Here is a 27,196-nt window from a genome sequence, read left to right as displayed (position 1 = left end):
GTTTGGTATAGGAGATCACAGAGATGTCATTCATTAATGACTGATTAATGCTGATTGGTGGCCATTTATTGTTGCATACATGACTGTAATTTTTATCATTGATGTCTGATTGATGTTAATAGGTGACAATTGAATGTTACATTGACATCGCGCATGATTACTGGTTAATTTTTAAAAGTTAATCGGTGACCATTAAATGTTACTAACATGATTGCGTCAGTGTGTGTTTGGTGATCACTTATGGTGTTTTTTTTTATTGGTGGGTATAGGAGACCACAGAGATGTCTTATATTGGTGTTTTACTCTACACCTACTTTTTTTTTATTCTCGAATATGTCATCTATGTCGTATATGCATAGTATTAAGTATGAACACAAGATGATTGAAAAAGTTAATGAAACAGCAACCAATCACAAATAAAAAACATAAGATAAGAGTTGATTGTGCAAATGATTTAATATCTTTAAACAAGGACGAATTAATTTGTTGATTCTCCATTGACGAACACCACTTCCTCTTCGCCCATATCGTTTTTCTGAGATTTCTGTTCTTCAACCTGGCTATCAACTTCTCTGTTCTTTTGTAATCTTTTTTTCTCTAATTTCATGACCCAAGAATCACAAAACAATGCTAATGCTCCGATAATCATCCCACACCCAATGACGTAGAATGTTACATTATAAGATCCCGTACTATCTCGTATATAACCTAAAATAAGAGTTAAGCGTATACAAATTAAAGATTACTAAAGTCACACCCCTTTTTCCTCTCACATAATCGGCATACGTTGGAATGCGAACTTTAAAACGTCTAAGAAAAACGGGAAAAACAAAGTATACTTAGTTTACATGAAAGTTAAAATATGTACCACTAGATGACGTGATTTTTTTGCAATCTTTTTTTTTTTTTTTTTTTTTTTTTTTTTTATGAAAAAGCAGCTCCGTCAGTACATATGTGCGTAGGAACTCAGAAACCCATTCACAATTTCCTTGATAGAGGGTTGCTGCTCACAAGAAAGCTATTAAATAAAGAGTTTCAAATGGTGAAGTTGAAATCACCCTTCGTAAATCTTACAGACGTCATTACAAGTTGGTTGACCGTTATGGATTATCCGTTCCACAGATAAGATAAGATAAGATAATTTTTATTAACCAATCATGGTGCCCAAAATTTGAGCTATACAATCAAATGAATGAATTACAAAATAAAGCACAGAAAATGATTAGAATGATTAAAGTACATTTAGACAACAAAAAAACAAAAACAACACATGAATACACATTTACACTAATTAACCTGATATAAACCGATATCATCCACAGATGATAGCCGATATGTTCCTTGTGTCGTAACTACCATCCCGTCTCCATTTTACAAATATGACCTACCGGGTATGACTTATTACCGGGTGTGTACTAACATGAGCAACACTACGGCATGATCCGCTTACTGTTCCGGAGCACCTGAGATCACCTTAAGTTTTTGGTGGAGTTTGTGTTGCTTAGTCTTTTTATTTTTGATTTATAAGTTTGAATGTCCCTTTGGTATCAAATGCATTTGTTGTATTGAATATTTTTTTGAAATATTTTTTTAAGCCTTACTTTCTAAAATAATCAACTCTTCCACGTCCAGTTATACCATGTCCGCTGGTTTCAGCTTATGTAATTTCAAAGGTGTTTTCTCAACCTTTTTTTCTTGCTTACGTTTTATTTGATTGGACGTTAGGATTTTTGGACTGACTATAACAAAGTCATGACTGAGTCAAACGTGTTTAGAAGATTGGTAAATAAATAGTTCTAATAACGATGAAATAATTAAAAACATACCCATTAATGGTGCCATGATCGATATTGATATACCGTGCACAAGTATCAATAAAGAAAGTGCAGAAGGTAAATTATCGGCACCGACACTGTCTACCAATAATAAAGGAACAAATGGAAAGTAAATAGAACCAAACAGTCCGTTGACAACGCAAAACATTGCAAAACTAGTAAAATTAGTAAAGAAATTGTTGAACATAGTTACGGTACCAGTTATTAATAATGTAATTCCTAAAATGTTCGTTCTTTTGATTTTCTTAGAATCTGAAATCCAAGCAATTGAGAATCTAGCCACAACATCACATGCTCCAAAAAGCATAACAATGATAGCTATTTCTTCGTCTGAAATGTTGTTTTCACGAGCAAACGGAGGAATGTATGTAATGGTCAAGCCACAACTGAAAATACAAAAGTATGCTACAAATAATACGAGTTGAAGTTTATGGTTTTTTAAAAGTTTGAAATCAATCAAACTTGTTAATAATGTCTTTGTAAAACATGTTGCCTTTGACTGTGAGCAACTAGAGACACAAACTTTCTCATTTATGCTTAAGTTGTGTATAGAACATGAAATGCTTCCCGTACTGGTATACAAGTCCAGTGAGCTTCGACAAAGTTCCTTGGTCATACTCAGTTTCTTTTCGTTGTAAGATATACCAATAGTCTCCTTCAGTTGCTTTAAGTTTTCGTCTTCTTTGTCGTTAAAAATTTGCGAACTTTTCTCTTCGACGGAAGAAGATATATTTTGATTTGGTCCGAAACCGAGGTCTTTGACATCCCCATTTGAATGTTTATTCTCTTTTACTGATTTTGAATGGACCGACTGACTAAGCTCAGCTTCTTTTTTGGTATATTTAAGAAGTTCTTCTTTTTCGATATTTCCCTCTATCGACCCGGCAGTCTCTACTAATGGTGGCAATGGACGCAAAAGCATTGCAACAATCAAATTGTGAAACAGAATACCTGATACAAAAATCAAGGCGCCTTGTAATCCATACACATCTATCAATACTTGTATTATCTTCGGAAATACCAAACTGCCAATGCTTGCTCCTATGTTTGAAATAGTATTTGCAAAGCCATGCCTTTTATCGAAATATGAAGACAGAACAACTAATCCAGGACCTAAAGTTAGTGCACATCCAGTACCTATAAAATATCATTTTTTAATAGATTATTTCAAAAAAGAAAATAGAATTTCTTTGAGAAATCATTGTTGTTAAATAAATATTCAGTAATGGTCAGTTATATACATCTTTAACTAAGGGGAATATGAGATAATTTTCTTTGGCAATCAGATATTTTTTTTTAATTTCTCATCGGTTCGGTTGTGACCAATTACGGGTACAAGGCCATTGTATTGTAGACTAAGATAATTAATTTTTAAATAAGGATGTTTCTCGGTTTTGAATGTTTATGTCCAAATAACGTCCCTTTTATTTTGAATTTGTTAATTTTAAATTTCAAGTGTTTCAAGAGTTGATTTTGATATCGTGAACTGCTATATATCATCTTGTTTCGTAAAGAAGAAAAAAACAACATTGGCGGCGTATTCCTATGGTCTATACAGACATGCATAGAAAAATAAATTGGGGTTCATATATCAGGAATTTGTTTGCAATACAAAATTATGAAATCATTGATCACAAAACTCACATAAACTGCTTTGGCTTAGGTTGTTATATTTGAAGGAAAATTAAATATTTGGAGGGAATTTTGTCTTACAATGCTGTGGTAACCTGTTGGTGTCAATCTTTGTTTTCATTTTTATAGAAATTATAAAAAAAATTGAGCTGTGGTATGATTGACAAATAAGACCTCTGTCAACCAAAGATCAAACGAAGTGAATGCTAGCAATTAAACCGCATTCAACAATGAACAAAACTATTCATTAGAATGTTTTCGTGTGTGCTTATAGCATACAGGGTCCTTAATAAATTTTATGAAGTTCTAATGGGGAAAGAAACATTTTTTATCACCAATTTCCAATCGTCTTAGTAATGATAAATAACGTACCAAACAAGACACTTTGGGACAGAATCAGAAATGCTACGTCTGGTGCAAACGCATTCAGTAGATATCCAGCAGGAACAAACATTGAACCAATCATGACTAACTTTCGTGGGCCAAGTAACCTTGTTCCCGAAGAAAGTATGAACAATGCTGAAAATATACAATTTAAGTTATAGGTTTTTAAAATGTTTTTGCTTAGTAATTAGCAAGTACTGAGGAATTGTACATGCAAGAATTCGAAATTAAGTGCATTTTTTTTCTCTGGAAAACAGAAAAGCAATCCAACACTGTTATTCTGAAAATGCCAGAGCCTTTTATAAACATTATTGAAAAGGTTGAAAATATACTTACTATCTTATCAATGAACATTGAGAAACATAATATATAGCACAAGTATAGTAAAACAGAAAATAAGAAAATAATGTTGAGATAGTTGTACCCAAGTACATTTGATATTACTTAGATAATAGATTTATCTGGCAAACTGAAACTAGCAATATCTGTTTATTTAAGGGGATAGACCTTGGTTCAGGGAGACAACTCTTTAAGTCAGTTATACGTTTGTAAAAGTCAAGTTTCATCAATGCATTTTAAGCATTTACCTGAAACAGATTGGAAATAATCTATGTAACTTGAAGCTTAGAACATATCTATGAAAATGGTTGACACAAACGTACTGATGATTTTAAGAGTTATTTCCCTTAATCAAGGTCTACCTCCTTAAATGTTTCATTGGTATATTTTGTCTCTCTTTTTGTAAACAATGATAAATGGAAAGAAATACCCCAATCATCCTATATGCGTTCGTATCCAGTCCATGCCATTTAACACTGGTATACCAGTAAACCAACTATATATAGTTGTATTAGTGTAAACTAAGTTGTATAGAAGTTATATTAGTTAGTATAGCGGTATTTTACCAATTAATTTCAAGTCTTAACCAAGACTTAAGCAGTTTAAGTAAGCGTATCGAAAAAAAAATAAGCTAGCAATAAAGCTGCAATTCATCTTGGAATTTTCACATTTTCTAGATTCCATAAAAAAAAATCTACCAGCAAGCGGGACCAAACAAAGGAAAAAATATATTTGGCAAATCGACTTATAACTTTTTATATCAGACTGAGGAAATAAATGCATAGACACATATTTTTATGTTTTTACTACTAAATTTTCTGTATTTTAAAACAAATAACTTACACGAAAGGCTGAACATTGCCGTCTGCAAAGCTATAACTCCTGATATCAGCGAAGCGTTTGTCTTGTAAACTATTATGAACTGGATAAAGAACAGTCCAAAAGATTTGGAGATACCAACATTTAGGAATAGCTGTAAGAATATGGCTGCAATACATAAATCAACAATGAAAAAAAAATGAATATAGTGTGAATGTGTTACTGTTTTCTAAGAAAACATGCAACTGTTCTCGTCACACATATTTATTACATATTGAAATAATCGTCGAAGCAAACAATGATACTCAATCAATCTAACAATACTCTCTTAGGCGGATCCAGTGGGGCCCTGGGAGCCCGCCCTACCCCCCTTTTCGTGGTGAAAATTTGGTTGATTATATAGGTAATCACTGACGCATGACTTGAGTGCCCCCTCTTAGGTCAGTCAGTCAGCCCCCACCCCCACTTCTGAAAAGTTCTGGATCCGCCACTGACTGAAGATGCCAAAAAAATATCATAGAAAAAACCTTTGTTAGAAAAACCTGAATATTCCAAAGGAACCTTTTAATTTCTTTTAGGTTTCTTGAGTGTTTTTTAATATTTGGTTGCGTCTTATCGATATTTACAACATAAATCATCAAAGTCAAATCATATATTCAATACTTAGAAAAATTGACCGAACCACACCCACCGTAAAAAAAGATCAATAAAACAACCACACGAAATAAAACCAAACACATTGCTAATACACGTGATCACCATTGATTTGTAACAAACTTACCACACATAACAACCCATGCCCAACCTCGGTCTACTGGTCGTTGGTATTCAGTCTTTTTGACGACAGTCATTTTCTTCTAAAGTAAAAAAAATGTATAGCAAATAAAAAATCTTTATATTTTGCACAATATCTCCTACTTCTAAGCAAAGCTTTATTGCTTCTAACATAAACCAGACCGTTAGTTCTCACGTTTGATTATTTTCAAGTTAACATTTTTTATGTTTTGGCCTTTTATTAATTGCTATGCAGTATAGGTTTTGCTCATTGCTGAAGGCTTTATATGGTTATCTATACAAAAATGATACACACAGCATCTGTTTTTTTTCTATTAGTGCTGGGTAATGAAAATAAGGAAAGCCAAAACAGTAATGTGTTTTGAGGGGTAGGGGTATAGAAATGGTTTACATCAAACAACCAAAACCGTCGCAGTGACATTCAACATGTACATATCCTGAGAAATTGACATTAATTTTGGAATAATACTTTACGTTGTTATCCGTTCGTTTGATGTGTTTGAACTTTTGATTTTGCAATATGAGTTCACGTTTTTGCTATTTTGCTTTTTACGAAGATAAGTATTAATGCAGTTCGTTCCAAGAAATGCATACTGCATGCGTGATTTTAAAATACTGTATGTATTTTTTTATCCAGTTGCCTTTAAATTTGAAATGTATATTTAAAGACGCATACAACTAGATATAAGAAGATGTGGTATGAGTGCCAATGAGACAACTCTCCATCAAAATAACAATTTATAAAAGTAAACCATTATAGGTTAAGGTACGGCCTTCAACGCGGAGCCTTGGCTCACACCGAACAACAAGCTATAAAGGACTCCAAAATTACTAGTGTAAAACCATTCAAACGGGAAAACCAACGGTCTAATCCATAAAAAAAAACGAGAAACGAGAAACACGTATAAAGTACATAAACAAACGACAACTACTGTACATCATATTCCTGACTTAGTACAGGTGCACACATTCGCAGCGGGATTAAACGTTTTAATGGTAACAAAACAAATTGTTCAGACAAATTGGTAATGGTCCAGCTTTACACGATGTATTTGTGTTTTATAATTTAGGCCTTCGTATACGCAAGAATTAGTTGAGTTACAATAACTTTTTTTTGACATGTAGACTAAGGTTTTCTGCAGATTCATATCATGGCCAACTTGCTAATATAACTTCGATATTCTGAACTTACATGTTTTCCAGTACGAATGTCCTGTTTATTGTTCCTGGTGTTATAATGTGTTACGAATCAATATAGCAACATAGGTATGATTAAACTAACCTGCAATTCAAGTGTTCAGCACTTTCGGCTAAGTCTCGGCTTTTATCATAAATTGTAAGAACAAACTTTGGCATTTCATTATTTCACAACACCGTGACAGAACGATATTTATGACCTACATACAAATATAACAGATTTGAAAATCACCGAAATCTATATCTCTTTGTATTATCTCATATAATACTATTCTGGTTGTCGAGATTACGTAAATATGTACAAAGTTTCGTACTAGATTTATCCCGTTATATGTATTTTGTTTTGATATTATGCTGCTGTACTTTCTGGTATGGAGGGTGACCTCAGGTTGCAGCCCTTTTTATTCGTAACGCATGTAATGCCGAGGGGTTGAATCCTATTTTGGGTAACAGCCGAATGCATATGAACTTAAACTCCTATAAAATCATCAGTATTCATATATTTGATTATAAAGTAATCTAAAGAGATACGAAATTACTACCACTTAAACATGAATCTGTCGTAGGGTATCACATTCCTTAAACGATGAACAGATGCACTGTTACAAAAGCTGTTGAAATGGTACATACGGGGCGCCGAATGGGACTCTTGTGATTTTGTACTCGAAATTCAATTTTGTACGGACAAAAGTGAGTTTTGTTCGACAAAAATGAGTTCAGTTTAATAAAATTTGTAGCATACAACACATTTAAATTTTGTCATACAAAATTATCTTTCAGTGGACAAAAGTTACTTTGTCATGACAAAATTCATTTTTGTAATACAGACTTTACCTCTGTAACCTAATTTGAAAAATGGGCGACAAAAGTCAATTATGTATGCAAATTAGTTTAGTTTGTATTCAAATCAAGACACCATCTTATTAACCAATGATGTGACCTTCGAAGACTGTCGACGGTCATGTAACACGTTATAAACATAACTGTAGACATCAATAGTTAGCGAACTCGTGCAATTTAATTTTTCTATGTCTGTTTTATTTCATATTATTATATAGGATAAAAATATATGTGAATCATCGTTTAACCTGTACAAGAAAACGTTTTTATTGGTCAATTAAAAGATTTAACTTTTTTTAACTTTCAACGTTGACATTTTTTACCGGTTTTGATAAACAATGATAAATGAACACCTGAACATGCCCAATACATTGATTGATTGATTGATTAGTGTTTGCTTTACGCCGCATCAGCACAAAAAGGATATACAATAATCGCGACGAGAGCTCATTCAAATATTTTTACAATTTACCACGCCTAATACATGCGTCACAGGTAACATGTTGGAGTCGAACCACTATATAAAAACGTATACGTTGGAGCCAACGGAAGGAAAGGAATAATAAACCTGGCTATGAAGATTACAGTGAGAACGAAGTTATTTTTTGTTGCGTTAACAGTAAAATAATAAGTTTGCGATTGGAAGGAAAAGTTATTCCCAATATAAATACCAGCCACTTGGCGGCATAGTCCAAAACGAAAATGCATATTATCAGGCAAAACGTGAATTGCTTTACTCAAATCTTTGCATGTCCAATTTGTGTATGTTTCCGATTTTCTCACAGAAAAGGGATTCGTTACAACTGCAACAGATATAGCTGAATCAAGATCTATCGAAAAACAGTTTTGGTAAATAGGAAAAAATCTTTTAATAAAGATTATGCGTCTAGGAGTTCTTCAACGATAGTAGGAGCACAAATCAGAAGCTATAATTAAAATTGTTTAACAGTTATTATTATCAAAATTAAATCAATTTTGAATGTCAATGGTTTTTATATCCGAGATTTTTAGGGGTGTATTATCACCAACAATATTTTCATTAGTTTTCTTTAGGATATTTGTGACAATTGATTTTGATTACAAAAAGTTCAAGTCCCATCGGCGCCCCGTAGTACATGTATGTTACATACACATTGTTTCTTCTTAAATCAACAACCACACTTGAAAATTCTTACCACTTTTCTGAGCTATGAGTTTCAACAGTGCAGCGTTAACATAGTTGGCACTCTATAGATATAATACCAGTACTTTAGAATTTCAAGCATGACCGTGCATTCAATGGTACGAAATGTAACAAATATCCCAAAGGAAACTACGAAAATATTGTCAAGTTATATACACCCCTAAAAATCTCTAATATAAAAACCCTTGAAATTTAACGGGACGGTTTATCCTTTCCTATTAATTAATTCCTTTCTTTCCGTTGGCTCCAACGTATACGTTTTTATGTAGTGGTTCGACTCCAACGTGTTACTTGTGACGCATGAATTAGGCGTGGTAAATTGTAAAATTATTTGAATGAGCTCTCGTCGCGATATAGCCTTTTTGTGCTGATGCGGCGTAAAGCAAACACCAATCAATCAATCAATCAATCAATCAATGTATTGGGCATGTTCAGGTGTTCATTTATCATAACCAGTAAAAAATGTCAACGTTGAAAGTAAAAAAAAGGGAAATCCTTTAATTTACTGATTCGATCCATAAAAACGTTTTCTTATACAGGCTAAACGATGATTCACATGAATGTTTATCATGTATAGTAATATGAAATCAAACAGATATAGAACAATTAAATTGCACGAGTTTGTTTACTATTGATGTCTTCACTTATGTTTATAACGCTCTACATGACCGTCGACAGTCTTCGGAGGTCACATTACTGGTTAATAAAACGGTGTTTAGATTTGAACATAAACAAAAAACTCATAGATAAGAAAAAAATCAAGTCACAATTTGTCAAAGTAAACCATTATACGTCAAAGTACGGTCCTCAACAAAGAGAATTGGCTCACATCGAACAGCAAGCTAAAAAGGGCCTCACAAAAATGACTAGTTTTAAACAATTCAAACGGGAAAAACAACGGTCTAATCTATATAAAAAATGAGAAACGAGAAACACTTCTGAACCACATCAACAAAGGACAACTTCTGAACATAATGCATACTATCGAGCCCATGCATTAAATTAAGTACAATTGAGATTAGAAATGGGGAATGTGTCAAAAAAACAACAACCCTGCCAAATAAGTAGTTTATTTTGGACTTTTTATGACTTGGATATACGTTTTAGTACGTGTATATAATAAATCAAATATGAGAATTTGTGTCATATCTCTGAACATGAATTTGACAGCTAATGCCCCTTTAATATCAATAGTATTGACGAGAGGCTGTTTTGTTTTTCATCTATTGAGTTCGAGTATTCAACTTTCAATTAATTAATACAGTTTATTTAAAGCTAACTTTGAATTTTATTAAAAACAGGACACATATATCTGCTAACTTAAATAAAGTATAAAACATGTATAAATAGTATAGATATAACTTAGCAAACAAACAAATTGTTTGATGAACACTGAACTAAGGCCAAATAAAAAAATATGTGTGTCTCCTATTACCCTATCCTTCATATTTTGAAACTAAAAAATAGCCTACCCTAAAGGTTTTTTTTTGCATTTTTCAATAAGCACCGTTAAAGTCAGAATGTCCCTACAATAGACCCAATGTAAAACAAATGGTAAATTAAAAAAACAATCCCTACCTTTCCCCTTATTTTTTTCAAAGATGTCATAGAAAATACACATATTATTTTTTAACGCTTTATCATTATTAAAATAAGTACTATAAGTATAGCATGGCTGATAAATGCAACACTGAAAATAAAAGTCATGATCTACAAACATGTCAAAATATATAGATATATATGACGAACCAGCACAATATATGATAAAACAGTAATTCTTTGGAAATTTCCTGTCAGACCTTTGCCTTCCAAATTAATTGTTATGTCATGAACACTTATTCTAATATTAAGCTATTGCTGGTTGGTCAGTCTTGATTGTCTCTGCTGATTGGTCAGTCTTGGTTGTCTCAGACAAACATCGTTGTTGTCGTCTCAATTCCATTTTCTTGGCTATTGGTAAACCGAACAACAATAATAGCGCCGACAATAAATTACCAACTCCCATTATGTAGAACGATCCGGTGTACGATCCTGTACTGTCTCTTATGTAACCTTAAATATAATTTAAACACAATCAACTCGAGTAAGTAAATCAAAAATTGAAAAATATTCCTAAAACAAATTCTTTTTAAGATGAAAGTCAAAGATCTAATTAAACTATCTTTTGTATTTAGGTTTTCGTAATCCGATACTGATTTCAAACTAAATAAACAATCGATCGAAAATCCTTCACACAATTACATTCAGAAATAGTACCTGAAAGAGAGAAATATTTACCCGTCCTTCCCCTCGTATTTTAGTGGATGTTTTGCAGGAAATGTCCTCTCTAGGTTTTGCTTTCTTCTTTTTCATGTTAACATGATAAAAGATGTCCAAAGTTAGAAAATTGAAACACTGTAAACATATCGAAATAGCCAGGTTATGGGGAACCTTACCTATATTAACTTCGTTTTTGTAGGGTTACTCAGTCTTCAGTTTTTGATGAATTATTTTGAAGACCGATGTTTTTTTTTGTGTTTTACATTTTCTTCCATGATTTTGTTCTATCAAAATTGTGTTTCACTTATAGCTCTGTATTTTTTGTATCTGATTTCTTAAATATAAAACAGAGGATTAATTTTAAAAATATAGACGTAAGCTAAACGTTTAAAGATTTCTGAATAATCGCTGATCTAACTATATACTTCGCAAAACGCATTACAGCTTTTTAAGTATTCGTAGAAACGTCTTACCTAGAATCGGCGCCATTGCTGATGTTGAAACTCCGTGAACCTGGAGTACAAATGCCAAAGCAGTTGACAAATTCTTTGGACCTACAGCATCAACCAGTAAAAGTGCTACCACGGAATTATACAGTCCACCAAATAATCCATATATAACACAATATGCTATAAATGTGTGGAAATCATGAATAAAAGAATTACACATACATGTTACTCCCATTATGAAAAGTGATGTTGATATAATAGAACTTAGTTTCACTCGTTTGGAGTCGATAATTAAAGCAACTCCGAACCTTCCAAAGAAGTCACATGTGCCAATGATGGTCACTAAGTATGAAATTTCTCTGCCTGAAATTCCACAGTCTCGTGCGTATGGTGGAATATATGCCAATTGTAATCTAGCACTAAAAATTGCGAGAAAACCTAAAAGGTACAACAGCTTCAAATGATGATTTCGTAAAATCTTGAAATTTATAACACTCAAGATGTACTTAGAAAAACAAGTTTCAGTTTTAGTTTCATCATCTTCTATTTCTCGTTTAGTTACTTCCACATTTTTTGCAAGGCAAACACTTTGCACAGAGGAAGACACATCCGCTAAACTACCATAAATGGCCGACAAATTCGCAAACTTCGACGTATCAGCTGAATCCGGACTCCCGGTTTGATGAGGGACCGTTGAAACACGATATTCATGTAAGTTTTCTGAAAACGTCCTCTTCCTGTAATGAGTATTCGGAGGCGGAAGTTCAATCAAAAGCCTTTCGTTTTCGTTTTTTTCCTTTTCTGATTGGTTAAGTTTTCTACTTATATCGTCAGCAGAGAAATACATATCTTCTTGATTCAGGTTAGTTTTAATGTGGTTTCCATTTTTAGACTCATCATCCTCTTCTACCTTTACTTCCAAATTCAATTTATCTTGTGGAACAGTGTTTGTCAATGGTCTTAACAATGCACCAAAAACAACAATATTTAAAAGCATCCCTGAAACTACAATTTGAGCACCTTGTAGTCCATACGTTTCTAAAAGAGCCTGTATAATCAGGGGAAGCAAAAGTCCTCCTAGACTACCACCAGAGTTTGCTAAACTGTTGGCTAGACCTCTTCTTTTGTCAAAATATGAGTTAAGTACTACTACAGAAGGCCCGGCTGATGCAGCATGGCCAATACCTGAATATAAAACATATTTATGTAAAATGGTAGAATATACTGCAGTTGCATAATGTTTTAGGAAAGGGTGAACAGTGTTTAAATAATAATCTTGAAGGCCCCTGAGAATGTAGTTTTACAATACATATCAATAAAGTACAAAAAAAAAACCCACCACTCCTGATATTATTTTACATCAAGTTGCTTGATGTATGCTTTAATCAAAACATTTTCTAATTCTTAACAAATTGTTTTTGTGATATAGGAAAAATGTACATAACATGGTCATTATTGAAATTGGGCAAACTTTCATTTAAAACAAAGTTGATATGTTATAATAAAACCATGTACGACTGGTATTTACTGTGACATATACTAGTTCTTTGTCATAACAAAATTAGTTCAATTGATAATTTCTAAAGCAATATAAAAGTGTTTTTGCAAAACAAGAATCGAACCGAAGAAAGGAAAAATATAACCATTATTGATCTCAATCATGCTGAATTTGTTTAGTTATTAGAAGATCATTCTTTGTTAAAGAAAAACCCAAGTACGGTTATTAACTACAGCTCCCCATCTAAATTTAAAAGAATGTGGTATAATTGCCAATGAGACAACTCACCACAAGAGACCAAATGACATCGAATTAACAACTATAGTATACTATAGATCACCGTGCAAAGCTTGTACCGCATAGTCAAACAGCTATAAAAGGCACCGAAATTACAAATGTAAAACGAGAATACTAACAGCCCATCGTTTAAACCAATATTTACTTACCAAATAATACTCCTTGTGACAGGAATAAGAATTGTACATTTGGTGCATATGCATTTAGGAAATATCCCGCTGCCATAAGAACAGACCCAAGTATTATTATAGGTCGGAAAGTAAAGAATCTATTTCCAAAGGTCAGTATCAAGAATGCTGAAATGAAATTAAAATATATTTATGTAAGCTTTTTTAAACCCCAAAACTGTAATGCTTCAAAATTGTTGAAATATTGGTTTAAAAATTCTACGCAACTACTTATTAATTATGTTATTCATAGCTTGAGTTTCAACATATTCTAAATTTACAAGGGTAAAAAAATCAGTACATGTATATGAATCGTATATGATTACTACAAAATACAGTTCATACTTCTATTGCATTACTGGCATTCAAATGTTTAGGTTTGAGAGTTTCCGATAAAGCTAAATCCAGGAGAGCACTACGGTTTATTCAATTTATACAATTGACCTAGTCGTCATTTGATTCCCCAAACCTCTATGTTCACTAGTCTGACCTCAATGAGACCATAACAGCATGGACAATATCATTTCTTGGCGCTCTCAGGTATCATTGATTCAGTCAGATTAGGTAGTAAGGGTCGTAATCAACAAACTCTTCAAGTATTACACTGTATCAAAAAGAAAAATTCAAAATATTCCAGGAATTGTTGTAAACCACAATGAATATTAAAATGGCATCGCTTAGAAATCATAGTTTCAGTTATAAATAATACTTACAAAACACGCTATACATAATTTGTTGTGTTGAAATTACAACAGATACCGTTGATGCATCACTTTCGAAGGCTTCAATATATTCTACGAAAAACATCCCAAATGCTTTGTCTATGCCAATCACCATGAATGCTCTTAGAAAACATGCTGAAATAATTGGAAATCACAGTAAGAAATATATCTTAGATTGTTCAGATTGATAGTCTTTTTTTAAAAGGTTTGATAACTATTTATATATCTATTCTATCAATAAAATTAATAGGAAGAAATGATAAAAATAAGGTAGCTGAAAAGCACCTAGCAATAAAGCTACCTTTTATAAATTGTTGAATATTTCATGGGTTTTTGTCTCTTTTGCATTCATTCCACGTTTATTTGTCCTATTTTTGAATAATGTATTTTCCTTTTTAATCGACTGTAAATGAGTGTGATAAATAGAACAATAAAGAGATTCAATTGCAACGTTCATCTAATCGTTATGGTTATACAGGAAGAATAAACCCGCCACTCTATAATATATTTATATTGGGGAGTTCTGTTTGTTAATTTTTTTATCATTAATTATCTTGTCACTCAAAGTTGCTATACATGTCCGCTTTCATGCTGCGCACTTATATTAACAAATTGTCAAACATAAAATATATCAAGCAAACTATACAGAACAACAATGATATAAACTACTAGTACAGGTATATATATTAAAAATAGATGTTGACTTATAGTATTTGCATGTGTCCTTGACCCTGGAACATAGTATAGTTATGTCGAAAAATTAAATGAAAGGAGAAATGTGAAACATAAGATCGGACACTATTAATACATTTACAATGATGAAATTAACCGAGAAAAAAAATCTGACTTTCACCAAAGACGTATGGTACCACGATAGTATTTGTCTCGAGTGGTTTTCTTACACGTGATCGATTTCTGTTTCAAATCTGTCATTACAAAGAAATTTTACTATACCTGCTAATACAATCCAAGCCCAACCTCTATCCACGGATCCTTTCATTCTCTTTTTAAGGTTTTCTGCAGACTGTATTTCTCACATCCAAGATACATATTAAAGTACGTCCTTCATTTTCACATGAACAGTTAGCGTGCAAAGTATTTTTCCATGATAAGTAATGGTTTTTTGTGGTGTTATACAGAATCTAACGAGATGTTTTACCGGTATCAGTAGTATTTCGGTTGTTGATATTGGAAGGTTCAAACTGACAATAAATACTAAGATTGATGAAAAAGTACATTACGACAATGTATTTCATCAGAAAATATTCATCGATTTTTTTGCAGAACTGAAATAGCAACAAGATAACAATAATCATCAGATTTATCCTTGCATATGTATATTGATTTTATTCAACCCTCCTTCGAGTGACCTTAACTTTTTGCTCATAAACTTGATATAAATAAATATAAAGTTCAATAATACTAATTTTAAATTAATGGAATTAGAATGACATTATATGATATTGTGCCTCTAAACTATCTCCATAACATTATCTACTATTAATTATCATTAAACACGTCGCTAATTCTTGTTTTGTCATGATATATAACATACAGACAAAATCAAATGTCTCTTCATAAACAAACTCTGATTTCAATTATTGGCGAATGAATGTATGGTTTTATTGTCTCGCCTGTGACGAATGTCGTATTAAAATGCAATACATAGCGATACATATACCGAGTCAGAGGTGTCCTAAATTATTTGTACACAGCTGGGTTTTCATTTGTACTTCACATCAACTCATGTTTCATCAATGGAAAACGGTATGTGAGTTTCTCAATTACTTTAAACCAACATTTTAATCTCATTCTGTGTATATGGAGTAATTGTAAGATGTATTCCTGTCATTTTGCGAGGGTTTAAATGAGAAAATGACCTCAATTCATGGTTCGGATGTTAATGTTTAATTTTACGGTAAAGAGTCCAATTTCTCATTAAGTATTCTGAACGACTTTAAAAAAACAACACTCATTTTGTTGATTTTTTAACCAAATCTTGTTTGATTCTCTTACAACTACTTTACATGCTTGCTTATCATACTTCTTTTACTTTACAAAATATCAAAATCTGACTTACCTGTGGTTATTGAACATACCGAATTTTTGAAGTCGCACGAATTTCTTAAAGCGAAATTTTGGACCCATGAAAGAATGTTTCATTTTTTTTTGCTTTGTGAAACAGTTCTTTCAATCCTTTTGCCTGACTGAAATCAGTAAAAAATGTTGCATCTCCATATTGCCAAGACCGAGAAATAAAAAACTAAATTAGCCCTTAAGAATACTGCAAACATGAAAACATATACGTGCTGCAACCATATTGTATGACTTCAGAAACGTGTCTTAGAACTGTCCTTCCGACAAGGATACAAGTAGACAAGATTTGTTGCTGGCCATCAATGAACAGATCAACGTGTAGTGACAGTGAAACGTCAACAGAATTTGATTACACAACGCCATTTGCCACACATGTTTACGGCCACAACGTCAACTTCTAATCAAATTGCCGAGTGCCATTGCGTACAGATTCATGCCATAAATCTTTCCCATCAACTGAATTGCCCAAGAATCGATTGAAGGAAAACCTTTAAAGCCCTCAAGTTCCAACCGCATAATTTCCAAAACCAATTAATGGGTTGGACAATTGCAAAATCAGAAGGTGTAAAACAGAACCCAAAACTTGTCAGACAGAATTTGTTGACCTTTCTGACAATCATTTTGGCGTTTGTAACAGAGAGTCATTGCTTTTCATGGTGACACATTCATTCAAAAAGAACAAAAAATTAATCTAGTGTTGCGTTTCTAAAGTCGGTTAGTATAGTTTTAACCATAACATTTTCAATCATAGTCTTTAAAACAGGCCTTTCATTTCACCATTGTTTTATATTTGGGCCTTCTTTTCTCTTTTTCTTTAAAATGACCATGCCATATAAAAGAAAAATTCCACGAGTTTCCCAGATCATGGGTATTCCGTTGGTTTTCCTGTTTGGATGGTTTCACACTTTTTGGACCCTTTATACATATATATAAAGTGTATAGCTTTCTGTTTGGTGAGCCAAAGGTTCCGTGTTGAAGACCGTACTCATCATTAGCAATTTTAAGCAAGACAAAAGCTACACATACGCATTATAATCGAAATTGCAAATTTAATCCTTTACAATTTATTGTTTTTCAAACAGACGACATCTCTTCCACTCATCTTATGTGTCTGTATATTTTGAAAATCTATATTAGAGTAAAAAATACTTTCAGAAACAAAAACAGTCAAAACATTAAAGACCTTCAAAAACGATAAAGGACACATTGATTAGAGTTGTTGATGCCTCATTTATTTTTCAATGCTTTATTTTTTTTGAATATTTAGCTTTTTTCTTGGAACTATTCTTAAAGAGAATAACTATATGCGGCAAACATGACCAGTAGACCATGCAAGATCCACATTTACCCCCAGAAATATCGTCAACGATATCGTTGAGAAGTTTTGATGTTTCTATTATAAGATTGAGTGAAACTGTAGCGACCAGAAAGACAACATCTTCGTATTTTCAATTGATTCTTAATAGCGCCTTTTTGTAATTCTTAAATTCGGCTGAATTCTTTCTGGTCAGCGACTTATGTTTATAGATTAGCATAATTCTTATAACCACCATTGAAGACCAAAGTGCCTGGGAGTATCATATGAATGATAAAATATTATCTGTATCATATACCCAAGCGTATGTGAATCAAACCCCCCCCCCCCCCATTTATGAAATTAGCTTTTTGTTTTAAAATATATATTCAAATCTTACTGTAAAGGTCGAACATATTTCTATATATCGCTCCAAAACAACTTATCACAATACTTATTGAAATAAGGGATTAAGTACAAAAAGAAAAGAAGATGTTATATGAGTGTCAATGAGACAACTCTCCATCCAAGTCACAATTTGCAAATGTCAAAGTACGGTCTTCAACACGGTGCATTGGCTCACCAAACAGCAAGCTTTAAAGGGCCCCAAAATGACCAGTGCGAAACTATTTAAACAGAAAACAACAACGGTCTAAAAGAGGGACGGAAGATACCAAAGAGACAGTCAAACTCATAAATCTAAAATAAACTGACAACGCCATGGATAAAAAATGAAAAAGACAAACAGACAAACAATAGTACACATGACACAGCATAGAAAACTAAAGAATAAACAACACAAACCCAACTAAAAACTAGGGTGATTAACAGGTGATTTTATCTATATAAAAAAATTATGAATTCAATTTTGGAAGTCTAGTTTGAGGGTTTAGGGTAATATTGGAAAATATCAAATTATTCTACATCTAAAGGATGAAATCATATATTAACAGTGTCAGAGTTAGTGTTCGCGTCATTGCTGGTGAAAGGCTGTCAAACTAATGGAATTACCCTTGATATGAATGGAAAAAAGAAGATCCAAATTGAAAACAATGGAGAAATGTCAGACCTGCTTTATCGACTGTGATTGAAAATATAATGTTAAAAACTGCTTACTGAGAAAATTGACTTATTCCCAAAACGCTAAAAATTACATCAGAACCATGAAATTGGGGTCATTTCCCCATTTTAACCCTAACAAAAGGACAGGTATACATCTTATATCTACTCTATATACATCAAATGAGATTAAACTATTAGTTTAAAAGTAATAAAGAAACGCACATACTGTTTGCAATTGAAACATGAGTTGAGGTAAAGTGCAAATGAACCCTGGTGACGCATTATCCAGCTGTATACACATAATTAATGACCTCTGACTCGGTATATGTATCTCTAGCTGTTTTTTGCATTATACGACATTCGTCATAGTAGTTATCAAAGGTACCAGGATTATAATTTAGTACGCCAGACGCGGGTTTCGTCTACATAAGACTCATCAGGTGATGCTCAACTCAAAATATTTATAAAACCAAACAAGTTCAAAATTGAAGAGCATTGAGGATCCAAAATTCTAAAAAATTGTGCCAAATACGACTAAGGTAATCTATGCCTAGGATAAGAAAATCCTTAGTTTTTCGACAAATTCAAAATTTGTAAACAGGACATTTATAAAAATGACCACATTATTGATATTCATGTCAACACCGAAGTGTTGACTACTGGGCTTGTGATACCCTCGGGGACGAAACGTCAACCAGCAGTCTTATCGGCACAGTGGTGTTAATAGTTATCAAAGGTACCAGGATTATAATTTAGAACGCCAGACGCGCGTTTCGTCTACATAAGACTCATCAGTGACGCTCAAATCAAAATATTTATAAAACCAAACAAGTTCAAAATTGAACAGCATTGATGATCCGAAATTCCAAAAAGTTGTGCCAATTGCGGCTAAGGTAATCTATGCCTGGGATAAGAAAATCCTTAGTTTTTCGAAAAATTCAAAATTTGTAAACAAGCGAGATAATTAAACCATACATTCATTCGCCAATTATTGAAATCAGGTCAGCAAGTTAAAGATTGTTTTTGAAGAGAGTTTTGAGTTTGTCTGTATTTTATTTATTATGATCAAATTTTTCGTTATTGTATTTTCATCAAATTCATATAAGTGTTACAAAACTCGAGAGAGTAAATAGCACATTTTTAAGGAAAGGGGCACATTTAAACTTATTGGAATACATAAAGTAGCCTTTTCAATTTTTCTTTAGGATTTGTTAAAGAGAAAATGAAGAAGACTGTCTTCTTATTCTGTAAAAAAATACTGTTATTTCCTTTTCATTTTGCGTGACGTATGATTCATGTAAGAAACGAGCAAGATTGGGCGACGGATTTAATAGTAGATACTGCTATAGAGATAGTTTAGAGGCACTTTATTATATAATGTAATTTTAATTCCATTATTTTCAAATAAGTTTCATTGAACTTTACATATATTTATATCAAGTCTATGAGCAAAAAGTTAAGGTCACTCGAAGGAGAATTGAAAAATCAATATATACAATCATATATATACAAGGAACAATCAGATGATTATCTTATTGCTATTTCAGCATAAATCGATTATTATTTTCTGACGAAATACATCGTAGTATTAGTGTAATCACTACATACATTTTCATCAGTCTGAGTATTTATTGTCAGTTTGAACATTCCAATGTCATTTTATCGTTATCAACAAACGAAATACTACTGATACCGGTTAAACATCTCGTTAGAGACAAATATTCTATATAACACCACAAAAATTCATTACTTATCATGGAAAAATACTTTGCACATTAACTGGTCATGTGAAAATGTAGGACGAACTTATGTAACTTGGACGTGGGAAATAAAGTCTGCAGAAAAACAGAAAAAGAGAATGAAAGGATCCGTGGATAGAGGTTGGGCTTGGATTGTATTAGCAGGTATAGTCAACTTTCTATGTAATGACAGAGTTTACACAGAAATCGATCATGTGTAAGAAAAGCATGCAGAAACAAATAATATCAATCATATACGTCTTTAAAGTCAGATTTAATTTTATTTTTATCACTTCAAGTAATTTCATCATTGTAAATGTATTAACAATGCTATCTAAGACAATCTCCTTTCATTTTCTACATATATATATATAGAGAGAGAGTATGTTCTAGGATCAAGGACACATTCAAATACTATATGTCAACATGTACATATATTATTAATATGTACCTGTACTTATTAATATCCATAAGGGAATGATTACCTATAGTTTATATCATTTTGTTGCTTTGTATTGTTTGCCTGATATATTTAATTTAATAATATTAGTGCGTAGCAAGAAAGCAGACAAATATAAAAACTTTGGGTGACTTAACTCTCTTCTTTAATTATAAAAAAGAGTGGAAGGTTCAGGGTTAAAGAAAATCTCGCTTTCTTATACACGAAAGTTCGTATGATATTCCTCCTATTTTACTTTAATTTACTTAAATTAAATCCTCTGTTAAACTAACCATGCGACTTTTTATTCTTCCACTTAATCTGTATAACCATAACGATTAGATGAGCATTACAATTAAATCTCTTTATTGTTCCCTATCGCACACATTTACAGTCGAATAAAAAGGAAAATACATAAAAATATTAAAAATGGAAGTGAGATGAATGCATATGAGACAAAAAACATCATGAAATATTAAACAATTTATAAAAGGTAGCTCTATTGCATGGCTGTTTTCTCAGCTACGTTTTTTTATTTCTTCCTATTAAATTTATTGATTGAAGAGATATAAAAGAGGGACGAACGATACCAAAGGGACAGTCAAACTAATAAATCTAAAACAAACTGACAACGCCATGGCTAAAAATGAAAAAGACAAACAGAAAAAAACAATAGTACACATGACACAACATAGAAAACTAAAGAATAAACAACACGAACCCCACCAAAAACTAGGGGTGAAATAATAGATATTCAACCTTATCAGAAAGAAAGACACTATGAATCTTAACAATCTAAGATATATAAGTATCTGCAAATTAGACTAATTTCAATAGCGGCGAATAGCATGTATACAGGAAAAAACTATATCTAAACTTTTATCTGTGTCATTTGTCTTACTTTTTTCTGTTATTTCCTGTTATTTCAGCATGTTTTCTAAGATCATTCATGGTGATTGGCATAAACAAAGCATTTGGGATGTTTTTCGTAGAATATATTGAAGCCTTCGAAAGTAATGCATCAACGGTATCTGTTATAATATCAACACAACAAATAATGTTTAGTGTGTCTTGTAAGTATGATTTAGAACTGAAAATATCTAAGTAATGCCCTTTTAATGTTTATTGTAGTTGCAATAACCATTCTTGACATATTTAAACGACTTTACTTTCATTTGTTACAGTGTAACCCACATATAAACACACTTAACTTGTCTTGTACACTGGTTTATGTTGTTAATAGGAAAAAGTGTTTGTATACGTATTGATTACATCGGTATATATAAACTAACCGTATATCATATATTTAGCACATCAGTAGCTCGGAGCGTAAATACAAAAGTTCCTCAGTCACCAGAATTCTCTGCACTGACATTGTTCACCGCTCCTTTGGTCTCATGGAGGTCAGAATAGTGAAACTAGAGGTTTGGGGCAGCATATGACGACTAGGTCAATGAAATGAACATTATATAAATTTCGTACGTCCTAAGCGCTTTTCTGGATTTACCTTTTCGGAAAATCTCAAACCTAAACATTTGAAAGCCAGTGATGCTAAAGGCAACAGTAGTATACCGCTGTTCAAAACTTATAAATCCATGGACAAAAAACCAAATCGTGGTAACAAACTAAAACTGGATCCTTATTGTGAATGGGTTTATAATTTATACTTGTGTTTTTCTTAATAAAATATTGTTTACACTTAACTTAAACTGAGGGAAACGCATTAAACATAAGAGGAGAACAACGACACAACATTGAAATGTAACTCACACAGAAATGGACTAAGCATTAAACAAAATCCTTTGAGAAAAACAAATATAACATCAAAACCAAATACATGAATTTGGGATAGATAAGTACCGTGAAACGTCCTATAGTAATGTGAATTTACACTAAAAAATAAGAGAAAACAAACAATACATCGGAAACACAACGTTAAAATGTAACTCACACAGAAACGAACTATAATATAACAATAGAAGTATGATCTGTATTTTGGCTGCATGACTGGACATATGAAAATACGCTTTTTTTTTTATTCTGAACCCAATGTTTCACAAATTTTGAAGAATAGTTATGGGTTTTAAAAATGCATTTATATATATATTTTTGTTTATTTCAGCATTTTTAATACTGACCTTTGGAAATAGATTCTTTACTTTCCGACCTATAATAATACTTGGATCAGTTCTTATGGCAGCGGGATATTTCCTGAATGCATATGCACCAAATGTTCAATTCTTACTCCTGTCGCAAGGAGTATTATTTGGTAAGTCATTACACGTAAAGTGTAACGTGCTTAATCTCCTCTGTAACATAGCATCATGGGATTTTTACATTCCTGCAATGCAGGATTACTTATAGTTTGCTTTCTATGGGACGATATATTGACCTGTGTAATGTTTTTTCCTCTCTGATGGTCGTAGTAATATTTACCTGAGATAGTATTTTGTTGTTTTTAACATATATGCATATTGATAAACACTAAACATAAATGCATGCATAAAAACAAACATTAATAAATACATTCATATTCTTTCACATTTTTTCACAATAATTCTTACAGAAACATGTATCGTGCGCATGGTATTAAATAATAACCTTTTTTTGCACAAACGATATTGTTGCTTCTGAATTTATCAACTGAACTAATATATTTCAGAAAACATCATGCAACTGCAGTATATTCTACCATTTTACTTAAATGTATTTTATGTTCAGGTATTGGCCAAGCTGCAGCATCCGGGCCATCAGTAGTAGTACTAAATTCATATTTTGACAAAAGAAGAGGTCTAGCCAACAGTTTAGCAAACTCTGGTGGTAGTCTTGGAGGACTTTTGCTTCCCCTGATTATACAGGCTCTTTTAGAGACGTATGGACTACAGGGTGCTCAAATTGTTGTTTCTGGGATGCTTTTAAATATCGTAGTATCTGGTGCATTATTAAGACCATTGACAAACACTGTTCCACAAGATAAATTAAATATGGAAGTAAACGTAGATGATGAGGATGAGGCAAAAAATGGAAACCACATTACAATCAACCTGAATCAAGAAGACCTGTCTTTATCGGCCGACGATATCAGAAGCAAACTTTACAAATCAGAAAAAGCAAAAAATGAACATGAAAAACTGTTGATAGAGCTTCCGCCACAGAATAGTCACTACAGAATGAGAACGTTTTCAGAAAACTTGCATGAATATCGTGTAACAACTGTCCCTCATCAAGCTGGCATTCCAAAGTCAGCCGATGCATCAAAGTTTACGAATTTGTCAGCAATCTTTGGTAGTTTAGCGGATGTGTCTTCCTCTGTGCAAAGTGTTTTCCTTGCAAAAAATGAGGAAGTAACTAAACGAGAAACAAAAGATGTTGAATCAGAAACATGTTTTTCTAAGTACATCTTGAGTGTTATTAATTTCAAGATTTTACGAAATCATCATTTGAAGCTAGTGTATCTTGTAGGTTTCCTCGCAGTTTTTAGTGCTAGACTACAATTGGCATATATTCCACCGTATGCACGAGACTGTGGAATTTCAGGCAGAGAAATTTCATACTTAGTGACCATCATTGGCACGTGTGACTTCTTTGGAAGGTTTGGTGTTGCTTTAATTGCCGACTCAAAACGAGTGAAACTAAGTTCTATTATATCAGCATCACTTATTATAATGGGAGTAACATGTATGTGTAATTCTTTTATTCGTGATTTCCACACATTTATAGCGTATTGTGTTATATATGGACTATTTGGTGGACTGTATAATTCCGTGGTAGCCCTTTTACTGGTTGATGCGGTGGGTCCAAAGAATTTGTCACCTGCTTTGGCATTTGTAATCCAGGTTCACGGAGTTTCAATATCAGCAATGGCGCCGATTTTAGGTAAAATGTTTTTACGAATACTTAGAAACCTGTAATGCTTTCTGCCGTGTTGTACAGCTTCTTCTTCTTAGTCTGACACCGATGCTTAATTTTCCTTCACTTATGCTAATTTTGCGAAGTATGTCGCTAGATCGCTTGGCAGATTGGCAGATTGTTTCAGCTTTTATTCAGATATCTTTAAACGTTTAAAACGTTACGTCATACTTTTTGTTACAAAAAATATTAAGACAGAACGGCTTGCTTATGTATCTCTACCATGATGTTGAATAGTTCAACGGGTAACGCGATCGTAATCATGGTAATTTAATAAAACAAAATGCGGGTTATTTGTCGTTATGGCAATATAAATAATTTGCAATTAAGCATTGAATGCTTCTTTTGTAACTTCATTGGGCTTCATACAAAATGTACTTCGGTCAACGCTTTTACAATCATATGAATTTTCAATGAGAAGCATTCTATACTTACAATTACATTTTTTTCAGGATGTTAACCAATTATAAGTTCATTTATGATCGACTAATAAAAATAGAGAGGAAGATACCGAAGGAAAATTTAAAAAAAGTCTAAGACCGACAAAATCATGGAAGAAAATGTAAAACACAAGAAAAAGCATCGGTCTAAAAAACAATTCATAAAAAAGTAAAGACTGCAATGAGTAACCGTACAAAAAAAACGAAGTTAATATCAGGTGCTTCGTGAGAAGATAACTCCTCAAACATAACCTGGCCATTTCGGTATGTAAACAGTGTTACATTTTTCAAAATTATGACATCTTAGATCATAAACCGAAGGAAACAAAGCATAGAGAAGAAATTTCCTTCAAATCATCCTCAGTTCTTTCTCACATGAACCATTCCTGAATGTACAATATGTAAAGGATTTTTCGTTCGTCCGTTATTTTTTCAATCAGTTTCTGATTATGTAAACCTAAATATAAAAGATAGTTTAATAACTTTCAGCCTTTAATAAATTTTGTTTTAGGAATTATTTTTATGACTGATTTATATTCTTAAGTTTTTTTTTAAATATTATTTAAGGTTACATGCGAGACAGCACAGGATCGTACACCGGATCGTTCTACATAATGGGAGTTGGTAATCTATTGTCGGCGCTACTATTGATGTTCGGTTTACCAATAGTCAAGAAAATGGAATCGAGACGACAACAACGATGTTTATCTGAAAACAATCAAGACTAAGCAATAATTAGTAGCCGATGAGTGTTCATGACATAACAATTAACTTGGAAGGCAAAGGTCTGACAGGAAATTTCCAAAGAATTACTGTTTTATTATGTATGGTGCTGATTCATCATAGAATTGGATATTTTGAACTGTTTGTAAATCATGACTTTTATTTTGTTGAATTTATCATCCATGCGATACCTATAATACTTATTTTAATTATCAGAAGGCAAAACAAATAATATGTGTCTTTCCTATTACATCTTTGAAAAAAATAGGGAGGGATTATTTTTTTATTTTACCATTGGATCTACGGGAGGGACATTCTGACTTTAACGTGGGTTTTTGAAAAATGCCAAAAAAAACTGTAGGGTATCTTTTTTTAGCTTAAAAATAGGAAGGGAAGGGTAATAGGAAACACACATATTTTTTTTATTTGGCCTGCGTTCAGAGTTCATCAAACAATTTGTTTGTTTGCTGAGTTATATTTGTACTATTTATACATGTTATATACTTTACTTAAGTTAGCAGATATATATGTGCTGTATTTTGAATCGAATTCAAAGAAAGCTTTAAATAAACTGTATTATTTAATTGAAAGTTGTATACTTGAACTCAAAAGAATCTCAGGGGTATTTCTAATATAAATACCAGCTACTTGGCGGTATACTGTATTTCCAAAACGAACATGCATATTAGAAGGAAAAACGTGAATTTCTCAATACTCAAATCTTTGCATGTCCAATTTGTGTATGTTTCCGGTTTTCTCACTGAAAAGTGATTCGTTTCAACTGCAACAGATATAGCTGAAACAAAATCTATCAAAAAACAGTTTTGATAGATAGGAACATTATTTTTATGAAAATCATGTGTTATTGTAATACACGTAATAGAGAGATCATAACCGCCAACACAGATGAACTGACATGTACGGAAAAACACCTTGGAACGACAAATTTATGTGACGTATATAATTTTTCTGACGTCAGACACTCAAATCAATCCATGTGTTCGTAGATAGTAGATGTTTTTGTGTCCTGTTAAATTGTTCCTTTTAAAATTGTTATACGATGATGACTGATGTACC

General features: G+C 32.5%; 3 protein-coding genes across 7 annotated transcripts; 1 reads left to right on the top strand and 2 right to left on the bottom strand.

The window, feature by feature from the left end:
- Positions 1 to 478: 478 nt before the first annotated feature.
- LOC134710811 (monocarboxylate transporter 13-like) lies at positions 479 to 5,860 on the bottom strand. The gene is made up of 5 exons (XM_063571209.1): positions 5,783 to 5,860; positions 5,034 to 5,163; positions 3,840 to 3,986; positions 1,827 to 2,972; positions 479 to 708 (listed from the first exon to the last, which is right to left on the bottom strand). The coding sequence occupies exons 1-5, from the start codon at positions 5,858 to 5,860 to the stop codon at positions 479 to 481; spliced, it is 1,731 nt and encodes a 576-aa protein (XP_063427279.1).
- Positions 5,861 to 10,077: 4,217 nt separating this feature from the next.
- On the bottom strand, positions 10,078 to 15,746 carry LOC134711573 (monocarboxylate transporter 3-like). The gene is made up of 5 exons (XM_063572242.1): positions 15,371 to 15,746; positions 14,408 to 14,551; positions 13,677 to 13,823; positions 11,757 to 12,917; positions 10,078 to 11,076 (listed from the first exon to the last, which is right to left on the bottom strand). The coding sequence occupies exons 1-5, from the start codon at positions 15,414 to 15,416 to the stop codon at positions 10,871 to 10,873; spliced, it is 1,704 nt and encodes a 567-aa protein (XP_063428312.1). The 5' UTR covers positions 15,417 to 15,746; the 3' UTR covers positions 10,078 to 10,870.
- On the top strand, positions 12,360 to 26,656 carry LOC134711574 (monocarboxylate transporter 12-like). 5 transcript variants are annotated; one of them, XM_063572245.1, is made up of 5 exons: positions 12,360 to 12,443; positions 21,977 to 22,120; positions 23,170 to 23,316; positions 23,769 to 24,923; positions 25,964 to 26,656. In XM_063572245.1, the coding sequence occupies exons 2-5, from the start codon at positions 21,997 to 21,999 to the stop codon at positions 26,122 to 26,124; spliced, it is 1,587 nt and encodes a 528-aa protein (XP_063428315.1). In that variant the 5' UTR covers positions 12,360 to 12,443; positions 21,977 to 21,996; the 3' UTR covers positions 26,125 to 26,656. The 5 variants fall into 5 exon arrangements, with proteins under 5 accessions (XP_063428315.1, XP_063428317.1, XP_063428314.1 ...); XM_063572244.1 differs by lacking the exon at positions 12,360 to 12,443 and adding an exon at positions 12,474 to 12,594; XM_063572243.1 differs by lacking the exon at positions 12,360 to 12,443 and adding an exon at positions 20,450 to 20,773.
- Positions 26,657 to 27,196: the final 540 nt, after the last annotated feature.

This window comes from Mytilus trossulus, chromosome 3, assembly GCF_036588685.1.
Source record: "Mytilus trossulus isolate FHL-02 chromosome 3, PNRI_Mtr1.1.1.hap1, whole genome shotgun sequence".
Classification (NCBI taxonomy): Eukaryota; Metazoa; Mollusca; class Bivalvia; order Mytilida; family Mytilidae; genus Mytilus; species Mytilus trossulus.
The sequence above is the reverse complement of the archived record's forward strand: the minus strand, read 5'-3'. Positions and strand labels throughout refer to the sequence as shown.